The 26,850-nt window shown below is 45.7% G+C and overlaps 1 protein-coding gene across 6 annotated transcripts in view; it reads right to left on the reverse strand.

The window, feature by feature from the left end:
* RAD18 (RAD18 E3 ubiquitin protein ligase) overlaps positions 1-26,850 on the reverse strand; it is a 618,600-nt gene that overhangs the window by 556,055 nt on the left and 35,695 nt on the right. For all 6 annotated transcript variants that reach the window (XM_068252779.1, XM_068252778.1, XM_068252780.1 and 3 more), the window contains exon 3: positions 5,844-5,905. In XM_068252779.1, the coding sequence (XP_068108880.1) occupies positions 5,844-5,905 (62 nt within the window). The remainder of the gene's footprint in view (positions 1-5,843; positions 5,906-26,850) is intronic.

A 26,850-nucleotide genomic window follows, 5' to 3' on the forward strand; every position in this document is an offset into this window, starting at 1 on the left:
GAGGGGACCTTAAGCCACAAGCTGGGAACGGAGCTGGACAGATAGGCTACCAGAGACCGGAGGAAGCCCCAAGTAAGTAGATCTGATTGTTTTGGTTTTTTGTACGGCTCGCACCTTCCCTTTAAAAGGAAATAAATATGGCAGCCTCCCTATACCGCTCATTTCAGGTGTCCTCAACACTGGGAAAACATCCTGACATGTGGTTGTGTCAGTACATGGACCATGGAGTACAACGGCCTAAATCACTGGTTACCTCCCTTAATGAGACATCATTATTATTATTATTATTATTTCGTATTTATATAGCACCGACATCTTCCGCAGCACTGTACAGAGCATATTGTCTTGTCACTTAACTGTCCCTCAGTGGGGCTTACAATCTAATACTTACCATAGTCATATGTCAATGTATGTATTGTGTAGTGTATGTATCGTAGTCCAGGCCAATTTTTAGAGGGAAGCCAATAACTTATCTGCATGTTTTGGGGTGTGGGAGGAAATGCCCAGAGGAAACCCACACAGACACCAGGAAAACATACAAACTCCTTGCAGATGTTGACCTGGCAGGGATTCGAACCGGGGACCCAGCGCTGCAAGGTGAGAAGGCTAACCACTACACCACCGTGCTGCCCCATGGGGGGGGCAGTGCGAGGGACAAGCTGCATTCACCAGTGTTACGGAAGGATAGCTAGTAAAGCAGGGGCTCACTGACGCACCTCCCCTTCCTCCCTGAAGGAAGGGGGGGGGGGGGGTGCAAACTAGCGAAATTAAACACAATCTCCTTTGGGTACACTATACCGGTGACATTTTGGCAAATAAAACATTTCCACAGGAAATAACACATACATCGTGTGCAGTTAAAGAGAAACTCCGACCAAGAATTGAACTTTATCCCAATCAGTAGCTGATACCCCCTTTTACATGAGAAATCTATTCATATTCACAAACAGACCATCAGGGGGGCGCTGTGTGGCTGATATTGTGGGGAAACTCCTTCCACAAAGAAATTCTGAGTATGTACTCTTGGCAGTTTCCTGTCTGTGAACCTTGCTGCACTGTGGGAAATGGCTGTTTACAGCTGTTTCCAACTGCCAAATAAACATGCAGCAGCTACATCACCTGCCAACAGTAAAAATGTCACCATGTAATAAATGTCAGAATGTAAGCCGCGGAGAGGAAAGATTTTACAATGGGCAAACACTGAGTAAATCATTTATACATAATTATTGTAAAAATGATGCACTTTTTTATTACACTATTTTCACTGGAGTTCCTCTTTAATCACAGTGGCGGCTGCTAATCAGTGGCTGATAACCTTCAGGTGAGCTTGTCTAGCAATAGTAAAGATGATGGCCTGCAGGCTCAAGGTGGATCAAACGACATGAATGAATTACATGGCGAGCATCAATCACTTCTTGATCTCTCTTCTATTTTTTAACTTTTCACTTTGTAGTGATTTTTTTTTTTTTTTTTTTTTTTTAACCGCTACTGTTCAGCCATATTGATCTTTTAGCTTCAGCTGTGTCAGTCCCACACCTGGAACAAGCATACAGTCAGAACACCTGATCTTCTTACTAGTTCTAGGTCAGCGTAAAGTATTAGAGGCAAAACACCGGACAGGCAGGTGTCCTCCCTAAAAGCAAGCATGCAATGGCACTTCCAAGTGTCATGCAGCCTTATGTAATAAAGGGGAACTCCATCCTAACTTCCCTTTTCTTCCTTTGTTCTGGTTTATAACCCTTCACAGATTTCCCGTATGTACTTATGACAAGCAGAAGAGATTCTATCACTTCCTATCAACAATGACACAGGAGGAAGGAGGGGCAATCTCTGCAACAGGGACACCAACAGCTATAAAGCCCAGGCACAGAATCCAACTTATTTCCTCTCTATCCAGAGTGAAAAGTTTGCCTGGAGATGCGTATTGATCATAAAGGGAACCCGAGGTGAGAGGGATATGGAAGCTGAAAGGTTTATTTCCTTTTACACAATGCAGATTGCCTGGCTGTCCAGCTGATCCATAGACTGAACAAGAATATGCTGATCAGAGGTCTATGAGAAATCTGACAAGATTGGCTGCATGCTTGTTCCATGTGTGTGATTTAGACCCCACCGACCAGAAAGATCAGAAGGACTGCCAGGTAACTGGTATTGTTTAAAAGGAAATAAATATGGCTGCTTCCATAGGTCTCACACCTCGGGTTCCTTTATCCACTTGAGGACCAGAGGTTTATACTCCCCTAATGACCAGGCCATTCTTACAATTCCATTTTACCGGTTTATTGCTCGGTCATGCAACTGGGCACACAAATGAATTTTACCTCCTTTTCTTCTCATAAATAGAGCTTTCTTTTGGTGGTCTCTGATTGCTGCTGCGATTGTCCGTTTTTATGTTTTGTTTTTTTATTAAAAAAGGCAAAAATGTTTTTTTTTTTACCCCCCCCCTTCCCCCCTCTAAATGGGCCCTACACGACATTACGTTATATGGCTATGGCAGGGATTAGATTGTGAGCCCATCAGAGGGACAGTTAGTGACAAGACAATACACTCTGCACAGTGCTGCGCAAGAAGTCAGCGCTATATACATTATTTTTTATTTATTATATATAAAAAAAAGCTTGCCAGCGCTGTTTAGGCGCTGGCAGGCTGATCGCTGGTGCCCGCTGTTTACAGTGATGGGAGCTCACGCTTGTGCGAGCTCCTGTCTAATCTCGTTCCTCGCGAGATGACGCCGTATAGCGGTGCTGGGGAGCAGCAGAGCAACTCTGCGGTCACAAATCGGTATAAGGCAGTCGCAGAGAGGTTAAAGGACCACTCCAGAGAAAAAACTAAGCGGGTAAAATATAAAAGAACCAACAGGTTTTAGACTAGTCCATCTCCTCATGGTGATTCTAAGGCCCCGTCCACATCACAAACACGGATGGCCATGCGTGCGGAACGCAACGCATGCGAACGCACGCCATCCGCGTTTGTGTGCGTTGCGTGGCTGATCCCATCACTGAAAAGTGAATTGGACAGCCACGCGTTTTGGCAAAAAATGCGTGCAGCATGCGTTCCCGGACCGCACAGGTCCGGAACGCATGCAGTGTGAACATCAGACAGTGCAGTCTATGCACTGTCTGATGTCGTGCGTGTCGGCCACCTGCACGCGTTTCCAAAACACGGCTGGAAACACGCGCAGTGTGAACGGGGCCTAAGGTTTTTCCTTGTTTTCATAAGCATTTCCTGAACAGCAGTTGTCTAGATGACAATAGCCTCAATTCACTAAGCAGTTTAGATTAGTCTAGAGATGGTTTTTAGTCTACTGATGGTTTGGTCAGTTGCAACAAAGGGGAATTCACTATTACCAAATGCTTTAGACCTGTTTTTAGACCTGGTCTAAACCATTTGGTAATTAGGTGGGTAATGATCAAAAAATGCAATTCACAAACAAGTAGCTATGACTGACATCCTTCTCCTCTGATGGGTTCTCCTCTGGATACAATTAAACTCCTGCATAATTAATTCAAAAGGTTCCACCTTCACATCTAAAATACCTCACAGTATTACTTTACCAACAAAAATCAGTTGGTATAATCCAGGCATGGGCAAACTTGGCCCTCTAGCTGTTCAGGAACTACAAGTCCCACAATGCATTGCTGGAGTCTGACAGCCACATTGTGGGCCTTGTAGTTCCGTAACAGCTGGAGGGACGAGTTTGCCCATGCCTGGTCTAATCTCTGTCAGAAAAAGTGGGCGTGGTTACTCCTTGGTTGCCTTTGTGAATTGTGTAATTACTGAATTTTAGACCAGGTCTTAAAACAGGTCTAAAACATTACACCAAACCGACTAAAAACCATTTGTAGACTAGTCTAAACTGCTTAGTGAATTGAGGCCATTATAGTGTACAAATGAGTAGGGAGGCTGGCATCTTACTATCTTACAAATGCTTTTGAAAACAAAGTAAACCCTGAGAATCCCCCATGAGAAGATGGACTAGTCCAAAACCTCTGCCAGATTTGAACTGTTCTCTTTTTTCACTGGAGTGTTCCTTTAAAGCACAGTGTGGCCACCCTGACTGCAGCTGGTTTAACAAAACACCTTCCAAAATGTTGCAATTACTTTTCTCATTAATTTTGCACATCTCCGGTGCGTGTTGAAAAGAATGTTGACAAGGGTTAACTATCTATCGCTTAACAGCGGTATACTCCAAGCAACAGGCGAAGAGCTGTGTGAGAACTGTGAAGTGCGTAGGAGGACAAGAAACTTGCGGAAAAGTTTTATTTAAAATAGTGTAATAACTCATGCATGCAAAACACAGCGCGTTTTACTTCACAACACGGGCGCTGTGCATACAGAACTTGTTTAAAGTGCTTAAACTACGGTATAGAAGAAATTACTCCTATGAGCAATATACATCTACCCAAGCTGATTTGCTGAAAACATATAGAAGAGACAGGTTTTAAAGGATACCTGAACAGAGAGGAATATGGAGGCTGTCATATTTATTTCCTTTTAAACAATACCAGTTGCCTGGCTGTCCTGCTGATCCTCCGCCTCTAATACTTTTAGCCATAGACCCTGAACAAGCATGCAGCAGATCAGGTGTTTCTGACTGGAGTCCGACTTAATTTGGTCGGACTTCAGTTTCAAGCTGCATGCTTTTTTGTTTAAAAAGAAATTAATATGGTAGCCTCCATATTCTTCTCATTTGAGCTGTCCTTTTAAAGACAACTGAGATGAGATGGATATGGAGGCTGCCATATTTATTTCCATCTAAGCAATACCAAATGCCTGGCAGCCCTGCTGATCCTCTGCCTCTAATACTTTTAGCCATAGCCCCTGAACAGGCATGCAGCAGATCAGGTGTTTCTGACATTACTGTCAGATCTGATAGGATTAGCTGGCTAGCTGCATGATTGTTTCTGGTATTATTCAGACACTACTGTAGCCAAATAGATCAGCAGGGCTGCCAGGCAACTGGTATTGTTTAAAAGGAAATCAACATGGCAGCCTATGTATACCTCTTACTTCAGTTGTCCTTTAATATACAGCATTACATAATCTTCTGGGACTCTATAAATGAAGACTAAAAAGATAACAATACAGAGCCTGTATAGCTGGCCTTAGAAAGAAACAACTTTTGCAACAAAAAAGAAAAAAAAAAACTTTTAAGCACCAACATGATTAGAGAGATACTGAAGCGTAAAAAAAAATATATCATATAATGAATTGGTTGTGTAGTACGGATAATTACTAGAACATAAGTAGCAAAGAAAATATTATCATATTTTTATTTTCAGTTATACTGTATTTTTTTAATCACATTCCATCATTCTCTTATATTTGCATTTTACACACTACTCAGCATTCTAAATGATTTTACAGAGCAGGCCAGTGAACTTTTGAACTGTTCTCTGCAAAAAAAAAAAAAAAATACAGTGCCTGACACTTGAGATAATAAGCTTCAGAAGACAGAGCTCTCTGCGACTTTGAAAATCGTGGAGCTCAATGGCTCTTTTGCATAGATATCGACTGGAGTTTCTTAACTTCCTGTACCAGAAACAATATTAGACTTATGTCTTTGCTTCTAATGTTTTATTTCTTAGCTGTACTACACATACAAATCATATCATAATATCTTTTTTTAGCTTTAGTGTCTCTTTAAATAAACCGTAAACTTTAAAACATCCTTGAAACAAACAAGTATTGAGTAACTCACTTCTGAATGGATCATGTGAATGACAAATTCAATTGGAGGCTTATTAAAATGTTCTCTCTGAGGAAGACTATTCCAAAAATCTACAAATTGAGAAACCCAGGGGAGAAACATTCATCTGAAGTAAAGAAAGTTTGGAACGTACCACAAAACAGGTGGGGCACTGTGTCTTGTATGACAGGAACTTCCGTATGCAGAGGGAACAGTCTGAAATCAGAGAGAGGGGGAAAAAGAGAGATGTGATCAGGGTATGAAATCAGGACATTGTGTATCAAGCCGGCATCAAGAAGCCACAGACAGGCCACAGTGTGCTACGTAAACAGAGTTACACTTCAATGTGTCATTACTTTTCATCAAGCTTGCACACTTAGCGGCCCCCTGGGCCCTCCTTCTCACTGATTGCTGACCCTCGTTTACTTAAATGTGAAGGAAAGTTGTGTGCGATCAATAAGCCACGGTGTGCTGCCTAAATGTACACCTACATGTCAGTGTCATTATTCATTCTGAGAGGCCGAGCTGTAATCAGAGCAGATTTTGTTTTGCAGTGAGACAGTTTCATGATGTGTTTATCACACTGTAGAAAATGAAGGATTCTATTGCTCTGAAGTGAAGCCATTCAGTGACTTGCTAATGGTATGAACGAGATATTGCATCAATGGTAAAGTATGGATGGTACTCAGTATTTTCATTAGGCTGTAAAATTTCCAACGAATACAGTGGGATGCAAAAGTTTTGGCAACCTTGTCAATTGCCATGATTTCCCTGTATAAATCGTTGGTTGTCACGATAAAAAATGTCAGTTAAATATATCGTATAGGAGACACACACAGTGATATTTGAGAAGTAAAATGAAGTTTATTGGATTTACAGAAAGTGCGCAATAATTGTTTAAAAAAAAATGTAATTTTATGGATTACAAAACCTTTAAGCTGGCCACTAACGGTCCAATTTCTAGCGAAAAATCGTTCGAGCGATCAGAAATTCTGATCGGAAGTGAAATATTGTAATACATTGTTCCCTACACCATCAACGAACCAATCTTTGCTTCCTATCTAACACAACCAACAAGAAAATCCAAATTTTGGTTCGACGAAAATTCATTCGGACGACATTTTTTTTCACTCGTCCATAATCGATCGTGTCCACCAATGGAGATTATTTACAACCCATCCGATCAGAATTTCTGATCGCTCAAACGATTTTTCGCTAGAAATTGGACTGTTAGTGGCCACCTTTAGAATGAATTATTGGAACTCAAATTGGCTTGGTAAGCTCAGTGACCTTTGACCTACATACATAGGTGAATCCACTTATGAGAAAGAGTATTTAAGGGGGGTCAAGTTTCTCTCCTCTTAATTTTCTCTGAGGAATAGCAATATGGGGGTCTCAAAACAACTCTCAAATGACCTGAAGACAAAGATTGTTCACCATCATGGTTTAGGCGAAGGATACAGAAAGCTGTCTCAGGCCAGAAACCCACTAGGAGCGATATTCAGAGCGCTTTGCGATTTGAAAACTCTTGCTAATGTAATGCTATGGGTGTGATCCCACTTGAGCGATGTGATTTTATAAAAATCCCCTATAGCATTGCATTAGCAAGAGCTTTTTCAAATCACTAGCGCTTAGAAATCGCTACTAGTGGGTTTCTGGCCTCAGAGATTTCAGCTGTCTGTTTCAGCAGTTAGCAACTTATTGAGGAAATGGAAGGAGATGCTGTATGCGAGAGTGATGCAGAGGAAGCCTTTTCTCTGCCCACAGCACAAGCAAAGCTGCTTGAGGTATGCTAAAGCACATTTGGACAAGCCAACTTCATTTTGGAATAAGGTGCTGTGGACTGATGAAACTAAAATTGAGTTATTTGGGCCTAACAAGGGGCGTTCTGCATACAGGAAAAACAACACAGCATTCCAAGAAAAACACCTGCTACCTACAGTAAAATATTGTGGTGGTTCCATCATGCTGTGGGGCTGTGTGCCCAGTGCAGGGACTGGGAATCTTGTCAAAGTTGAGGGACGCATGGATTCCACTCAGTATCAGCAGATTCTAGAGACCAATGTCCAAGAATCAGTGACAAAGCTGAAGCTGCACCGGGGATGGATCTTTCAATAAGACAACGACCCTAAACATTGCTCAAAGGAATTCATGCAGATGAACAAGTAGAACGTTCTGGAATGGCCAGCTCAGTCCCCAGACCTGAATATAATTGAAAATATGTGGTGTGAGTTCCATGCTCGGAAGCCATCAAACATGAATGAACTAGAGATGTTTTTGTTTTTTTTTAAAGAGGAATGGTCCAAAATACCTTCAATCAGAATCCAGACTCTCATTGGAACCTACAGGAAGCGTTTTAGAGGCTGTAATTTCTGCAAAAGGAGGATCTACTAAATATTGATTTCATTTTTTTTGTGGTGCCCAAATTTATGCACCTGCCTAATTTTGTTTAAACAATTATTGCACACTTTCTGTAAATCCAATAAACTTCATTTCACTTCTCAAATATCATTGGGTGTCTCTCCTAGATTATATTTAAAAATTTTTATCATAACATTGACATAATGACGAACAAGGTTGCCCAAACTTTCGCATACCACTGTACATAATTTCATAAGTAACCATAATTGTTAACCATAATTTTGGAATTTCCTGCAAAAATGGATCTTAAAAATTCAAATAAAATGTTGTGGCAGTACACTTGAATATGCACGTTTGATACATTTTAACTACTCAACCACCTTAGCGGTAATGACGAGCTCAGCTCGTCCATTACCGCCGCAGTGGATATCTCCAGCCGATCTTGATCATATTTTTTTTTTTAATACACGCAGCTAGCACTTTGCTAGCTGTGTGTGGGGTCCGATCGCCGCGGCGGCGTAAGGGAGCCCCCCCCCGCCCAGACCCCTTGCACAGCCTGGCCAATCAGTGCCAGGCTGCGCTATGGGGCTGGATCAGACACCCCCCCGACGCCATGACGTCATCCCGATCATCGCCATGGCGGCGAGGGAAGCCAAGCAGAAAATCCCATTTACAATGAGATTTTCTGCTTGCTGTTAAAAGCCGTCGGCGATCGGAGTAGAAGGGCAGATGCGCCCTCTAGTGGTGAATCATGTAGCCAACTTTCAGTTAGCTACATTAATTCAGAAAAAAAAATTGAAAAAAAACTGTCCGCACGCCACCCTGGCAATTTTAATGTAACGCCAGGGTGGTTAAGGACTGAGCTAATAGAAATCTACGCCCTGTTTTGGTGGTCACCTGGCTGGCAGGGCATAGATTTCAATTGGCCGCCGCTGCGCGCATCCGCTTTTTCCGCCGCTCCCGCCAATCTCGCTGCTTAATCCAAGCCGTCTGTCGTCGCAGCTCACTGGCTCTGCCTGTCTCTATGACGGCAGAGCCCTGTGAGTGGGTCAGGAGCAGATTTCATTGGCCCCTGGCCCTGTCTTTCAATGTAAGCCGCTCCCATTGGCTTACATAGATAGGCAGGGTCAGGAGCCAATGAAAGCGGCTCCTGACCGCAGAGACAGCAGATTAGGTGGCCCAGGACCCCGACGTGCGGCGGTGACAGACGTAACAGGCATGTGTGGGGATTCATCGGTACTCCATCGGTATTCCGCCGTTTCTGTCAGGACTGTGGAGTCGGAGTTGGAGTCGGAGTCGTTGATTTCTTAAACTGAGGAGTCGGAGTTGGGAGTCAGAATCGGGTGATTTTTGTACAAATTCCACAGCCCTGTTAAGTATTAGACTAATGAGTCGGAGAGTCGGAGTCAGGGCCATTTTGGGTACCCGGAGTCGGAGTTGGAGTCGTGGTTTTATTAAGTAAGGAGTCCGAGACGGAAGATTTTTGTATCGACTCCACAGCCCTGGTTTCTGTACCAGCGGTCTCTGGTTCTTGTCTCTGGGTTTGCTGCAGTGCCAAACAATCTTCAGGGCAATATACGCCAGCGCTGGCTTTAAAATGGTCGCATCCTGTCCTTTAGTATAGCTGGAACTACGTCACCTTGAAGAAGCCCTGGGAGACATGGCGAAGTGCATCGATGAGCAACGCATTATCCACCATGTGTCCCCCCAGGTTCCAGTTATACCGCCGGACAGGATGCGGCCATTCTAAAGCCAACACTGGTGTATATTGCTCTGAAGCTCGTTTGATTGGCGCCGCAGCAGACCAAGAGACAAGTGCATCTTTGCCCACAACTCCTAATACAATTGGTCTATTTACAAGATGCATACATTTGCATAAAATAAACATAAACCGATCAGGTGGTCATGTTGCGGTACCGATCCTCTTCCAATTCCATTAAATTATCGGACGTGCATGACTAACACACAACCACACCCAGTTTCCATAGGAACAGGGCTGGGGAAGGTGGGGGGCAGCGTGTGAAAAAAAAAAAAACCTCCCTAGAGGCAAATGCAGGAGATCGGTTACTCAAGAAGTCGTTAGAGATTATTAAATGGCATTTACAAAGTATGATTTTTTTCTAGGCCAGGGTGAAGAGGAAGGGGGTACGTTTAGGCCTCGTTCACATCAAATGCGGTGCTGTACGTTTTTTCCCACTGCGGATGTGTGCGTTTTTTTAGTGCAGGGCAAAAACAATGCATTGCTATGCGCCTCGTTCACCTCTATGCGTTTCCAACGTACGCGTTTTTGAAACGCATAGATGCATGCATATGTGTGCGGAACGCGAACAAACGCATAGCAATGAAAGTCAATGGAAACGCAGATGGCCGCATGACCATGCGTTTTTTTATGCGTATTTGGCGATGCGTTTGGGGATGGACAACGTGACTCAACTGAGAAATGTCCAGGTGTCCAAAAACGCATACTAAATAAAGACGCACACAAACGCATTTAAAAACGCATACAAACGCGTACAAGTGTACGCGTTTTGTCCATGCGTTTTCTGATGCGTTTCCCAAGCACACCAAACGCAGAATATATGAACGAGGCCTTACTTGTTGGAGGAAAGATGATCGGAGAAGATTGTAAAAAAATAAAAATAAACAAAACTCCTGATTTGCTTCAAAAATAATGAACACAGTCGTCTTCTGGTTACACACACTAATGCATGTAAAATGTAATAAAAAAAGCAGGAAAATTAAATATGTTAAAATGAAAAGTAGATCTCAGATATCACTGGTATTTTGGAGTCACCAGTAATGACAAAGTTCAATGATAATACACGACAAACTTTTACTCTGCAGTTCAATCGCAGAATGTAATATGTACACATTAGGCTGTCTCTCCATTCCCGAAAATGATAGTATTCCTGAAATGGTAATACAGTATTAGCATAACGTGTACCTAGAAGCTTGTACTGATTACAAACACTTGTCAAGAAAGAACAGCATGTTCTTCAAACTATTTTTCATTTCAAGATGGATACTGTATACAGACACGCGCATACACACACACACGTAAAACCCCGTCCATTCTTAGCGTATACCTGAGACGGGGAGGGGGAAAAATATACATACCAGGGGCAACTCCAGCCCCCTTCAGGCTTATCGCTCCCAGGCCATCCTCCTCCGATCTTTCATAGTCGCCCCCCGAAAAGTCCTCCAGTTGGCGCAGACGCAGTTCGACCACACACAGTTCAGTGGCCGGGAACGTCCTGCGCATGTGCAGCTTGTTAAGACTGTAACTGTGCTTGCACCGGCCTCCAGATCTCTGTCAGTAGGTAATGGCCCCCAAATCTCTTCCAGCAGACATGTGGCCCCCAGATCTCTGTCAGCAGGCACAAGTAACCCCCCTACCCCAAATCTCTGCTGCCCGACCCGCCTTTGGCCACTTGCCCACCCACAGGGGGCAATTCAGCTTAGAGGAGACCAAGAACGGGTAATCTTAACATGAAAGGTTGAGAATTACAGCTCTACAGTAACTGATGAAACTAATACTTTTTATTGTGAATTTATGTCTTAGGCTTTGGACTTAACTCTGTTTTATGAAGCCAGGAATCACAATTTATTGTTCCTAGCTTAAGCAATATTTCTTCCCACCATCCCATTTATTTTACATGCTATAATAATTTACAGCTACAAAAACCTTTTAATGCTTTTGTTTTCTTCGGAAGTAAAAGATAAATGGAAAAAACATTCGGAGGTGCGTTTGCTCTGTCAACTTTAGGCACAGAGGCAATTCGTCATTGAACAACAACGTTACTAGTGTGGAACTGCGTGTTACCATGTACATTACAAACAGACATATCAGTATGGATGGGAACTGATGATACGCTACTGTCTGTGTTCCGTCTAGCAGTGCAACATCACGCCTATTGCTAGAAATGTCGCTGGTTAATGCCACATTTCATACATCAAAACTCGTGTGATATATGAAATTTGATTTGACACTCAGAATCTCACAAGGCTAAATGCAGAACCCAGAGCATAACGTGACAGACTAGAATACTCAGGGCCGGCGCTGCCATGAGGCAAAGAAGCAAACTGCCCCAGGGGCCCCGACCCCTGCCGAGTTCCCCTAGAGATCTCCACTTGGCTGCTCTCGATTCCCCGGGGGCCCCTGCACAATGTGCGGCTGCATTGTAATAACAACTGCTGCCGTGCTCCATCTTCTTCCCCACTGCCTGCCTCTTCTCCATGACCCAAGCCACAGGTTACGCATAACATGCTGCCACACATCTCTCAGGGGCAGATTTTTTTAAAAAAGGAATGCAGCCGGGGGGTCCATAGCCTGCAGTCCGGGCCACTTAAAGTTTATCCAGGCCTGGGTTAAGGTCTCCGCCTCTGACATAGAAGACCAGGGTTCAAATCTCAGCTCTTCCTATTCAGTAAGCCAGCAGCTATTCAGTAAAGACTCCTTGGGCACCACCCAGTGAGCGCAATTTCAGCGGCTGCAGCTCTCAAGCGCTTGGAGTCTGACAAGAGAAAAACCTATACAAATGGGCTGGGGCAAAAAAAAGGGGGGGTGGATAAGTGGGGTCAAGGTGTGCGGCACCGAAAAATGGAGTTATGTTGTGCGGCGAGATGGGTGTGGTCATGGACCAGAATGTGGGTGTGGTCACAGGTGGAGACAAATTTATATGAACTTAGCAATGGTGGGACATTAGATTAGAACAGTAGTGTCGAACCTTTTGGAGGCCGAGTGTCCAAACTGCAACCCAAAAGTCATTTATCAAAGTGCCAACAGCAATTTAAACTAAATACAAACGTTTTAACTCATACATGAACATGATGGAAAATCCAAGTTGAAAATAAACTGTGAAGATAAACAACTCATCCATCCTACTCCTGAAAAATGTATTCATCTTTTAGAACCTCCCAGTTTTATTTTCTGTTTTAAAAAGCTTGTTTTAAAAAGCTAAAAAAGTAGGTTTAATGCTATTCTCATATGATGATGATTCAGCTTTTCCCATAGTCTCGCAGTTATCAATCAATCATGTGACCCCCAACAAGACAAATTCAGCAACCATGAGGCCCCCAAGACAAATTCAGCAATCAAGAGGCCCCCAACAAGACAAATTCAGCAGTCATGAGGCACATAAATAGAGAGCATTTCACATAAATAGGCAGAATGCCCCCTTAATATGGTAGACACCTCTAACCTGGCTTCTGAATTCTCCTCTACTGGCTGCTGTGCCTGGCTGGCCTGGCAATACTGGTTTTGGCTGGATTGGGAATGATGTGTGGGCTGAAAGGCTTGGCAGTGATGCTGTGGCCGGGCTGGCGGTGATGCTGGGCTGTGCTTAGCCAGTTGAAGTAAATGCTGGCGTGACTGGTGGTGATGCTGTGGCCTTTTTGACAGTGATTCTGTACTGGTTGGGTGGCGGTGATGCTGGGCTGGCTGGCCTGGATAGTTTATGTAGTGGCAGGTGCCCCCTAGTTTAGGTAGCGCGAGGAGCCTCCCAGTTCAGGTAGTGACAGGAGCCGCCCCCCCCCCCCAGTTCAGTTAGTGACAGGTATCTCCCAGTTTAGGTAGTGTCCCAAGTTTAGATAGCCAGGTCTATAGGTGTCCCAATGATAGGTAGCCAGGTCTATAGGGTGCCCCCAGAATAGGTAACCAGGCCTATAGGTGTCCCCAGTTTAGATAGCAAGGTCTATAGGTGTCCCCAGTTTAGATAACCAGGTCTTTAGGAGTCCCCAGTACAGGTAGCCAGGTCTTTAGGAGTCCCCAGTACAGGTAGCCAGGTCTATAGGTGTCCCCAGGATAGTTAGCCAAGTCTATCGGTGTGGGGTGGCAGCAGAGAGAAGAGGGAGCGATGGGCACTGCGGTGGAGAAGGGGGGACGTCCTCCCCTTTCCCTCACCTTGGGACTCCCCCTCTCTCGCTCCCCCCTCCAGAATTTAGAGGTGTGGGCGGCGGCAGCAGGACACTTGCTCTATTCTCCTGGGGCGAGTGAGCTCTCTATCTCTGTATGCCACTGCCTGGACTAGACCAGCGTAGCGACGTAGAGAGAGAGAGCTCACTCACGTCGGAGAATAGATTAAGTGTCCCGCCGCTGCCCACATTACTGAATTCTGGAGGGGGGAGCGAGAGAGGGGGGGAGCCCCAAGATGAGAGGGGGGGGGAGAAGTCCCCCCTTCCCCACCGCTGTACCCGCCGCTCCCTCTTCTCTCTCTGCTGCCATCCCAGGGCGACTTCCGGGTTCGGGTTGCTGGGGAGCAGCAGCTGGCCAGGTGAGGGCAGATGCCCCATTTTGCCTGACGTAGGGACACCCATGATTATTATGCAAATATTTTTCTTCCTGAAACGGTGGTGATGTGGAGTCGGTACAAAAATCATCCAACTCTGACTCAGTTTATGAAACCACCGATTCCCGACTCCAGGTACCCAAAATCGTTCCCACTCAGTCTAATTCTTACCAGGGTTGTGGATTTGGTACAAAAATCATCCAACTCAGACTCCTCAGTTTATGAAACCACCAACTCCAGGTACCAAAAATTGCTCTGACTCCGACTCCTCAACTCAGACTCCACATCCCCGATTATGGTGGCAAAAGTAGAGAGCCATTCAATGGTCAGGGAAGGTCAATGAAATTTGAATTGTGTCCAATTCCAAGCTGTTCAAATTGACATGAAGGCCCGATTTCACTTGTGTGGTGGGAATCGCTGCGGTAAAAAAATCGTATGAGGATGCGAATTTCCCATGAGGTTATATGCGAATTTTCATGCGAATTCACATACGATTTCACATGGATGACGATGTATGCGAATTTAACCATGGCAGTGCCTGTGTGCTTTTCCACTGATTCCATGCGAAATCGTATGCGAATTCGCATGTCAAAACCGAATGTAAATTCCCTATTAAATACATTGTATGCGAATCGCATAGCGGTATGCGAATTCTGATGGCTCTGACATGCAGATTTTTTCTGCACAGAAAACCGCAAAGGAATCCTGACAAGTGGCAACAGTCCCATCCACTTGTATTGGCTATGCGAATTTGCATGCAGCAAACGCATGCGAATTCACGATAGTGGAAACGGGCCCTGAAAGTAATGCAAAATCTGCAGTGACTCAATTTTTACCATCTCCATTGGTGGTCAACGTTTATAGGGGGTTGCCATATTCTCCTTTATAAGCGTTCTCCTTACTTAAAGCTGCTTCTAGTCCAGCTAACCGTTTTATACGGAGCACCGATTCCACACAGTGAATACACAAACATCAACAGCATAAGCGGAGCACAATTAGGCGCTGCAGTTACAGAAGATGAAAGAAAAAGAGGTGGCATAAATCAGATTTTGCTGGATTAGTGGAAAGTTACGTCCCAGAATCAGGGCCTGGTGGCTTTAAAGATGCTCGTTACTCTTCAGTAAGTCTCGACCTCAGTGCATTAAACGTGAGATGTAAAATCTAAATTTAATGCACTGAGGTTGAGACTTACTGAAGAGTAACGAGAGCTTTCTACAGATCATAATTCTCACTCAGAACCGCAGAGAAGAATTTTACGGATGCCGGTAACAAATAGATATTTCTGTCCTTCACCTTTCTTTCAACTTCCTCTGCTAAAGGCCGGCCATAAACGCAAGTATTCATCAACGCCAACTGAAAGGAATCCTTTAAGGTGCTTCTCTGCAAAGAAAACTGTTGAACGTGGACCTGTCAGTTCTTTGTTTACAGAGACCCTCTAGGTCAGTGATGGCTAACCTTGGCACTCCAGCTGTGGTGGAACTACAATTCCCATGAGGCATTGCAATACTCTGACAGCTCTAAGTATAACTTGGAGAGGCAGAGGCATGATGGGATTTGTAGTTTTGTCACAGCTGGAGTGCCAAGGTTAGCCATCACTGCTCTAGGTCCGTACTAATGTGGCTGATACCATGGGGGCAACGTTCATTGACAAATTCATTCTTACTTGGACAAATTGCTCTTTATTCCAGGCATCTTCTTATTGCCAAGTGCACGGAAGTTCCCCTGATGAATCACGAGGTAGTGACCAAATCAATAGGGCGGAGACTGGACGTGTAAGGAAGTGGCGGCGGAGGTGTGCGGAAAAATCAGCAGCTGCAATTGGCGGAAAGCGGCTGAGCTATATACTGGGGGACACAGTGGAGGAAGGGAGGGCCCAGGAGAACGGTGATGGAACCCACGGCCAGCATGGGCTGGAGGAAGCCCCAGGTTAGTATAAAAGCTGCTTATTACATCATCTCTGGTTTCCTTTAAAGGACCACTGTCTCAGAGTCTTCAAATTTAAATATACTAGCCGACCCGCGTCGTAGCATACGCTGCATCTTCTATCTAATAGAGTACGTGCCTCAACCTTGAAGCAAGAAGAATAAAGGTGGGTACACACATCAGATAAAAGTCTTTGGAAAATCAAAGATCACAGACCAATTTTACCCCCTTCCATGTAGTATGAGAGCCATACCTACACCGTTTATTCTATGGAGCTGCACTCCCCATCAGACAGAAATCTTTGCAAGATGCTGCACACACAGATGCTGCACACATGCAACAGATCAGTATCTGCAAAATATCAGTACCTACAAAATACATTCATAGTCTATATCTGCAGATCTCATACACACCTTGTTTAACGGACAATCATCTGCAGATCAGATCAACCAGGATGGATCTTTGGATCTGCAAATGATTGTCTGATCTGCAGATGAATGTCCGTCAAAAAGGTGTGTATTATGCTGGGCATACATGGTACGTTTTCTACCGTGTAATCCCTGTACCTATCCCTAACCCCTAGACCCCCCTGTTGGTGCCTAAACCTAAGACCCCCCTGTTGGTGCCTAAACCTAAGACCCCCCTGTTGGTGCCTAAACCTAAGACCCCCCTGTTGGTGCCTAAACCTAAGACCCCCCCCCTGTTGGTGCCTAAACCTAAGACCCCCCCTGTTGGTGCCTAAACCTAAGACCCCCCTGTTGGTGCCTAAACCTAAGACCCCCCTGGTGGTGCCTAAACCTAAGACCCCCCTGGTGGTGCCTAAACCTAAGACCCCCCTGTTGGTGCCTAAACCTAAGACCCCCCTGGTGGTGCCTAAACCTAAGACCCCCCTGGTGGTGCGTAAACTTAAGACCCTCCTTGTGATGCCTAAACCTAAGACCCCCCAGTGATAAGCATTAATAACGTTTTTTAAAAAATATGGTGCGGTTTTTCGTTTAAAAATGTTTAAAAAAAAAAAATTGTACGGTTTTTCGTTTAAAAGTAATGTTTTAAAAAATATTGTACTGTTTTTCGTTTAAAAATAATGTTTAAAAAATTATAAATCATTAAATAATGGGTAATCATGAAAAGCAGTTATAAAACATTAAAAGTCTCCGGGCGCCGCTTTTAAAACGTTATTTTTCTCCGGCGCTCTTTTTTCCTGTTGGGCGCCCATTAAATGATATTTATTATGGGAGTGAATGGCGGCGCCCTTTTTGTCCACCTGCCTCATGCGCCCAAATTTCCTGCTTCCGTGTATTATGCTGGGCATACATGGTACGTTTTCTACCGTGTAATCGAGCCGCTGGCTCGATTCCCGCTCGTCCCCACGGGCGCCCGGATCGATTCCTGCTCGTCCCCGCGAGCACTTTCTTATTTTCCACTCGTTTCTTCTTTTGTCCTGCCCGCCGGTATCGAGCGCAGGATCGATCCGGCGGGGTATTGGGCACATCGGAAATTATCAATCGAGCCATCAGCGGCTCGATTACATGGTAGAAAACATACCGTGTATGCCCAGCATGAGATCTGCAGATATCATAGACTATGAATGCATTTTGCAGAAACTGATTTTTTGCAGGAACAGATCTTTTGCAGATACTGATCTGTTGCATGTGTACAGTATCTTTGTGTGCAGCATCTTGCAAAAAAATGTATCTGATGGGGAGTTCAGCTCAATAGAATAGACTGTGTAGGTATGGCTCTCATACTACATGGAAGGGGGTAACATTGGTCTGTGATCTTTCATTTTCCAAAGACTTTTATCTGATGTGTGTACCCACCTTTCGGCTTTCCATTAGAAAATGTATGCGTGCTCAAACACCAAGTTTAACCCTAGCAAGTCTGGCTTTCCAAATCTGGCCTAATTGGCTATTCATGAGGCAATGCTCATGCAAATATGCATTTGCTTTCGCATGCCAAACTATGCAGGGTCAAAAAACCAATACTGCAAAGCGGTCGCCCTGCGGGAATAAGTTCATGCTACATTAGCACTATCCAGGAGCGCCACGGGGAGGATTCCTAATGCCCCCCTTTTTTCACAACCGGGGGGACCGCAGGGTCCCAGGCTCTTTCACTGCCTAGGAACCACAGCGGCACCCCGGAGGGGGAGGCTGGGTGGCTCAGCCGCCCCCCCCCCCAAGCGTGGCCAGCGCCAGGGAGAGCCGTCCGCACCCACCTCCCAATATTAAAAACAGGCACTTACCTTAACGTCCATTGCGTTCTGCTACATGCGCATTCATTTTCTCATGGAAAGCATTTATTGCAGTTTGTATCCTTTGGAGGCAGGTGGTGGATGGTTTGTTCCGGCGGTGTGAGCCCTGGAGTTAGTTGTCTGTGCTTGTCCTCCCCCCCGGAGTGTTGTATGTGAGCCAGCCCTGAGCTCTAAAGCTCGGGGTGACCCATGCTTCACTCCTTTCTCATGTGGTGCCCCCAAGTTAATGCGCATGTAGCAAAGCGCAATGGACGTTAAGGTAAGTGCCTGTTTCTAATATTGGGAGGTGGGTGCGGACGGCTCTCCCCGACGCTGGCCACGATTGGGGGGGGGGTGTCGCCTGCACCACTTAGCCTCCCCCTCCGGGGTGCCGCTGTGGTTCCCAGGCAGTGAGGAGAGCCTGGGACCCGCAGTCCCCCCCGGTTGTATAAAAAGGGGGGCATTGGGAATCCTCCCTGTGGTGCGCCTGGATAATGCTAATGTAGCATGTAGCAGTTTCGCATCGAAAATCCCATTTCGTTTTTGGCGAATTTTCACGAAAATCTTCAGAAATATTTGCGTTTTTGACCAGCATCGAAAATTCATTGTATGCGGATGCTTATGCCCTTATGCGGAAAAATGTCCACAATTTGCCTGTCAACACGAAATTAGGCGAAAATTCGGCAAAAAATTGTCGAAACAAATTTTTGCATTTTCGCTCATCACTGGCATGTAGCAGGGCGACCGCTTTGCGGTATTGGTTTTTTGACCTTGCATAGTTTGGCACGCAAAAGCAAATTTGCATGGGCATTGCCTCATGAATAGCCAATTAAGCCAGATTTGCAAAGCCAGACTTGCTAGGGTAGGCCTCTTTTCCATGGACAAATGCCTCTCAAACTCTTACAACAGCTTGCTGCTGCCCGGTAACAGCTTGCTGCTGCCCGGTAACAGCTTGCTGCTGCCCGGTAACAGCTTGCTGCTGCCCGGTAACAGCTTGCTGCTGCCCGGTAACAGCTTGCTGCTGCCTGGTAACTGCTTGCTGAGCACACAGCTCAACAGTCCGTGGAAAAGAGGCCTTAAACTTGGTGTTTAAGCACGCATACATTTTCTCATGCAAAGTACTTCTTCTTGCTCGAAGGTTGAGGCACTTAGTCTATTATATATATAGATATGTAAACACCTACAAATAAAAGGCATATTTCTGCCAGAGTAAAATAAGCCATAAATTACTTTTCTCCTATGTTGCCGTCACTTACAGTAAGTAGTAGAAATCTGACAAAACAGCCCATCTCCTCATGGGGGATTCTCAGGGTTTTGTTTATTTTCAAAAGCAGTTAGTGAATGTCAGTTGCTCTGCCCAGCTGCCAAAAAAGTGTGCAGCAAGCCGTGAGGCTAGCCAGCATTTTTATATACTGTAAATCCTTTTCAGGGAATATCTTTATAAAGAATAAAAGCCTTGCTGAGAATCCTCCATGAAGAGATGGACTAGTCCAAAATCTGTCGATTCTGTCAGATTTCTACTTACTGTAAGGGACAGCAACATAGCAGAAAAGTAATTTATGGCTCATTTTATTCCGGAAGAAACATACTCCTTAATTGTATGTGTTTACAGGTCTATTAAATTTTAAAATGTTTGCAGTAGTGGTCCTTTTAGCAATTCAGGATGCCAATACAGGAAGTTGAGCTATTCGTGTATTTAACAGAGCCAAACACCAAGAGCTTTGACTTTGCTGGGTAAAGAGTAACGCCAATGTGACTTAATACAAACCACCGCGGCTCTGACACACAACAGATCGACACAAATCAGATTTTCTGGCACTACTGAACAATTTAGACTCCAAATGCCAATAAAGCTTCATTTCATTGATTTCTATGGAAGCCGGCTAACGTCTAACCACACTGCGTTCAGGCAGCACTTCCCAGCGACTGCTTCACTTGAATCCTCTCGGGAGAAGCCATGATAAGTGCTGCACCTGGAAATGGTGACATAACCCATCACAAAGGTAATGAATGCACTGTTATGAAAACTCAATTGTCTTCAAGTTCTCAGTAATTACAACAATCCTAATATTGACATACTGCAGAGGAAGATATTTTCTGCTTAGTTGTGCAACATTCTGCTGATGGAAAAGCCAGATTAGGAGCAGGTGAGAGGCGCTGATAATGGCGCTGTGCTGATGTAACACAAATGCTTAATATCACTATTTACAGACAACAAGCTTTTTCTATAGCAGCCCACGACTTGATGGGAATGTAACTGCCGTAGTTCCTAACTGGATACCATCCAACGGCTTTACTACGGCAAATGCAAACTCTACAGAACAATTAGCACTGCTGAAAAGATCATAGGCTTGCCCCTGTCACCCTTGGATCTCCACAGGGCCAGAATGAGGTCCAGGGCTACTAGGATCTCACATGGCCCCTCCTATCTAGGCACTCGCTTCTTTAAACTGCTCCCATCAGGTTGACGTTTCAGAGTCATCCCCTCTAGAACCTCCAGGAGCAGGAGAACTTTCTTCCCCCAGCTGTCCTCCTACTGAACTCCAGCCCCCCTGCCAAGGTGCAGCCCCTCCTACGGGAAGCATCACTTCTCTTGATGCCCACCCCAAACTGCTAGCACTCCTGAGCGGAACTCTGCCCAAGTTGTTAGAAGTCGTGGTTGTAAACCCTGTGCTGAATGCTGACAGGACATTTTTCATATAGTCAATGCCTTGTCTTTCTTATGTCATACTGTCAATGCCGTGTCGGTCTTATGTCATACTGTCAATGCCATGTCTATCGGCGTACTTGGCAAATAAAGTTGATTCTCATTCAAAATTTGATTCTGAAATGCAATAATGAGCAGCAATCCGAACAGCTAAGCAGGAAGCTTATATAACACATGCAAAACAGCAGCAAAAACAATCCTGGAACAGAGTTTAAAGCAATACCATAGCTGTCCCTGTAGTGAGAGAGAAATTGAGGAGACTATATTCACTCCCTTTTGAAATTCCAGCTGTCTGACAGTCTTGCTGATCCTGTATATGTAATGCTAGGTACACACCATACAATTTTCTGACAGATTTACCTGACAGACCGATTATTTCCAACCTGTCTTATCTGAATTTCGATTGATTTTTCAATTTTCCGATAGATTTTTAATTTTTTTTTTTCGACTGAGTTTCATAGAACTGAACAAAAATTGATCGAAAAATCTATCAAAATTCGGACATGTTGGAAATAATCGATCTGGCAGGTAAATCTACCAGAAAATTGTATGGTGTGTACCTAGCATTAAGTTACCCATATATCATAGCCATGTAAGGGCAGATCAACCAAGAGATAGAGCTCTCTCTGGTCAAATCTGATCTGTTGGCTGCCACCACAGGCTGACTAAATCATTTATAAATGAATATTGTAAAAAAAAAAAAAAAAACTTTTATAAATTAGTTTATTTTCCTCTTTAATACTTCCAGCATAGAGAGTTGAAAGTATTTTTTTCAGAAGAAAAAAGGAAAAACTTTTCTTTTAAAGGTGACTTCAGCAACTTATCTCTGGTCGGTATGATGGGCATCTTTCTCAACAAGTCACCTCTGATCATGCATTGTTCATCTTTTTCCCAGGGCTAAGACAGGTTTGCTTTAAAGAGAACCTGTAACAAAAGAAAGTTCCCGGGGGGGGGGGGGGGGGGGGGGGTACTCACCTCAGGAGGGGGAAGCCTCAGGGTCCCAATGAGGCTTCCCCCTCCCCTCTAGCTGCAGGCAATCCAGCGCTGGCTCCCCCGAAGTGTCCCCGGAATCCTCCCTCGACAAGCCTGATAAGCAGCGATTTATTTACCTTCCTGGCTCCAGCAGGGGCGCTGTTGCGGCTCTCAGCACGGAGATAGGCGGAAATAGACTATATCTGTCGGGTCCACTCTACTGCGCAGGAGACTTGCGCCTGCGCAGTAGAGCGGCCCGACAGCGAGCGGCTATTTCCGCCTATCTCCGAGCGGAGAGCCAATACTGTGCCTGCGCTCGAGCCAGGAAGGTAAATATTTGCATTTCCGCTGTTCGGGGAGCTCCATCGCCGCTGCCATGGGACCGAGGAGGACGGGAGAAACCTCAATAGGATCCAGAGGCTTCCCCCACCGGAGGCGAGTACCCCCCAGGGAAGGGTTTTTTCGCTACAGGTTTTCTTTAAAGGATAACTGAACTAAAAAATAGATGAAGGCTGCCATATTTATTTCATTTTAAACAATACCAGTTGCCTGGCAGCCCTGCTGATCTATGTGGCTGCTGTAGTGTCTGAAGAACACCAGAAACAAGCATGCAGCTAATCTTGTCAGATCTGACAATGTCAGAAACACCTGATGTGCTGCATGCTTGTTCAGGGTCTATGGCTAAAAGTATTAGAGGCAGAGGATCAGCAGGATAGCCAGGCAACTGGTATTGCTTAAAAGGAAATAAGTATGGCAGCCTCCATATCCCTCTCACTTCAGTTGTCCTTTAAAGAAGTAACAGAGTTGTCAAGCAGGATAAACAGCGGCGTAACGAAGCGATTTGCGGCACGCCTCCTGGGAAATGGAGCGGTTTTCAGTTCAGACAGAAGTGAAATGGAATATCACAGAGGCATGATTGAGCTCCCATTTGGCACGTTTCTCATTGCGGCAGACCAATTCCCACCAATAGCGGGTGGAATGGCAGCTCGTTTCCCTCTGGCGGGCAACGGGTTTAATATGCGCAGGAAAAAAACTGTAATGAGCAGTTTTCCTCCCTGTAAGTGGAGGATAAAGTCAAATTTCATGCAGATTTCACTAAACCATAATATATAAACCGCAGAGCGGCTGGGATCAGCCTGTGCAGAGTACAGGGGAACTGTAGAAGGGCCTAAAACTGAACCTTGCATGATCACACGAAGGCCCGGATCACATAAGCATTGTTTTCCAGAACGTATACTGTACAAAACGGAACGGATGTGAAAGGATCCAATGTTAACCTATGGATCCATTCACATGCGTCCGTTGGTACGAATACGGAAATTGCTGCAGACCCTAATTTACCGGACCATTCTGCTTAGCGGAACGGATCTGGACAAAAATGCAGCAGTATTGGGGCAATGGGAAACGGAACGTTTCTTCACATTAGTGAATGGGGGATGGGGGCATGGGCCAATGCGACTCTAGCGACGGGAGGGTGAGGGGAGGGTGCAGCAGCCCGGGGGGGTGGGTGAGGGAGGGTTTATATATACACCTTATCTTCTGTAGCATCCGGTGGTAGTGGCTTCCGTCATCTTCCGCGTCTTGTGACTAGTCACATGACACGCTGTGTAGTCACAGCGGAAGAAGAGGAAGCCTCTACCGCAGGCTGCCTATGAAGATTAGGTATGTATTGCCGAGAGAAAACGGATCCGATCAATCATTGATCAGATCCGTTTTCACTATGTGAACCGGGCCACGGACTGAGCCATCCGGATCCGGTGAAGCAGAGACCGGATCCGCTCACCGGATCCTTTTGGCTCATTTTGCAGATGTGAACCGGGCCTAACAGTGAACTGATATGGGCTGGGTTCTCTCTCTTAGGGCCTGTTTCCACTACATGTGAATTCTGGATGCAGAAAAACTGACTCCAGTGAATGTGCATGGGCTCGTTTCCACTAAACGTGATTTTCTGATGCAGATTTCCCATCAGGGGCGTAGCTAGAAATGACTGGGCCCCATAGCAAAAAAAAAAAAAATTATGCCCCCCCCCTCCCCCAATGCAACCAGATTGCCGGCAGATTTCCCCACAAAATGCAACCAGATTTTGGCAGATTTTCCCACAAAATGCAACCAGATTGTCGGCAGATTCCCCTACAATATGCAACCAGATTGTCGGCAGATTTCCCAACAAAATGCAACCAGATTGGCGGCAGATTTCCCCACAAATTGCAACCAGATTGGAGGCAAATTTCCCAAAAAAATGCAACCAGATTGGCGGCAGATTTCCCAAAAAAAAGCAACCAGATTGGTGGCAGATTTCCCAAAAAAATGCAACCAGATTGGCGGCAGATTTCCCCAAAAAAATGCAACCAAATTGGCGGCAGATTTCCCCAAAAAATGCAATCAGATTGTCGGCAGATTTCCCCACAAATTGCAACCAGATTTTGGCAGATTTCCCCACAAAATGTAACCAGATTGTCAGCAGATTTCCCCACAAATTGCAACCAGATTGGAGGCAAATTTACCAAAAAAAATGCAACCAGCTTGGCGGCAGATTTCCCCACAAATTGCAACCAGATTTTGGCAGATTTCCCCACAAAATGCAACCAGATTGGCGGCAGATTTCCCCACAAATTGCAACCAGATTTGGGCAGATTTCCCTACAAAATGCAACCAGATTGTCGGCAGATTTCCCCACAAATTGCAACCAGATTGGAGGCAAATTTCCCCAAAAAAAAAATGCAACCAGATTGGCGGCAGATTTCCCCACAAAATGCAACCAGATTGTCGCCAGATTTCCCCACAAAATGCAACCAGATTGTCGCCAGATTTCCCCACAAAATGCAGTATATGTAGTTAGGTCTATAGTGGGCTAACATTAATTACCTGGAGGGAGGGTGGTTGGGCAGGCTGGCACACTATTTGCGGTGCAGGCACTGCACTGAGTAGGCAGTTAGGTAGCTGGGTGGGAGGGTAGGCAGATAGGTAGACGGGTGGGAGGGTAGGCAGATAGGTAGACGGGTGGGAGGGTAGGCAGATAGGTAGCCGGGTGGGAGGGTAGGCAGATAGGTAGACGGGTGGGCAGTTAGGTAGCTGTGTGGCAGGGTAGGCAGATAGGTAGCCAGGTGGGCAGCTAGGTAGCTGGGTGGCAGGGTAGGCAGGTAGCAGGGTAGGCAGATAGGTAGCTGAGTGGCAGGGTAGACAGTTAGGTAGCTGGGTGGCAGGGTGGGCAGTTAGGTAGCCGGGTGGGCAGTTAGGTAGCTGGATGGCAGGGTAGGCAGATAGGTAGCCAGGTGGGCTGCTAGGTAGCTGGGTGGCAGGGTGGGCAGTTAGGTAGCCGGGTGGGCAGTTTAGTAGTCGGGTGGGAGGGTGGTCAGTTAGGTAGTCAGGTGGGCAGTTAGGTAGTCGGGTGGGCAGTTAGGTAGTCGGGTGGGCAGTTAGGTAGTCGGGTGGGCAGTTAGGTAGCTGTGTGGCAGGGTAGGCAGATAGGTAGCCAGGTGGGCAGCTAGGTAGCTGGGTGGCAGGGTAGGCAGATGGGTGGCAGGGTAGGCAGTTAGGTAGCTGGGTGGGCAGTTAGGTAGCCGAGTGGGAGGGTGAGCAGTTAGGTAGCCGGGTGGGAGGGTGGGCAGTTAGGTAGCCCGGGTGGGAGGGTGGGCAGCCAGGTAGCCGGGTGGGAGGGTGAGCAGTTAGGTAGCCGGGTGGGCAGCAAGGTAGCCGGGTGGGTAACCGAGTAGTTAGTGGGGTAGGGCCCGACTCCTATCCCCCCTGCCTCACCTAGGGTCCCCCCTCCTTCCATCAGCGGTGAGAGAGCGGCATATACAGGAAGCTCCGTCAGGGTAGTCAGCCGCTAGAGGTTCAGCTGCCTCCCGGGCTACGGTGTCTCCTCTCTGTATTGCTGCTCGCAATAAACCAGGAAGCGGTGCGAGCAGCAATACAGAGGAGACAGCGTAGCCCGGAGGCAGCTGAACCTCTAGCAGCTGATTACCCTGCGGAGCTTCCTGTATATGCCGCTCTGATAAAAGGAGGGGGGGACCCCATGTGATGCGGGGGGTGGGGGGGGCGGCCGGCGGCATAAAAAAAAAAAAAAAAAGTAAACCAAAAAAAAGTCCTCAGCTGCGGGTCCCCTGTGACGTAGGGCTGCCGCGGGCCCCATAGCAACACTATGGCTGCTATCCCCATTGCTACGCCCTTGTTTCCCATACACATTCATTGGAGTCAGTTTTCTGCATCCAGAATCTGCGTGTAGTGGAGATAGGCCCTTACTGTATGTTAGTATGGCTGTATCCAATTTCTCTTCTGTATGTACATTGCACAAGGTGTGCTGTACAACTGTGTACTACTTACTCTGTTGTACTGGTCCAAGCCCTATCCCATACAGCCATATCCATCCCTGCCATGTACTGATGAGGACCAAAAGTCTGAAACAGGCTGTCTACATGTGGGGTTGATGTGGCTGTGTAATATTTTAAGCTATAGGCTTGCTAGACACCAGCGGTTCTGGATGCTTCTAAGAACTTCCGTATAGCTAATCTTCCTCCATATATGCTGTGTCAGCTGTGACGTATTCAATACACCATGGATCAACAACTCAGTGCAACAGTGATTGAACTGCATATAATAACTAACAACAAATTGGTCTAGGCACAGCCCAGTTATCAAAAATTTATTAACACATAAACGATTCCATCACACTCATGCCAGA

This window comes from Hyperolius riggenbachi, chromosome 9 (genome assembly GCF_040937935.1).
Source record: "Hyperolius riggenbachi isolate aHypRig1 chromosome 9, aHypRig1.pri, whole genome shotgun sequence".
Lineage (NCBI taxonomy): Eukaryota > Metazoa > Chordata > Amphibia > Anura > Hyperoliidae > Hyperolius > Hyperolius riggenbachi.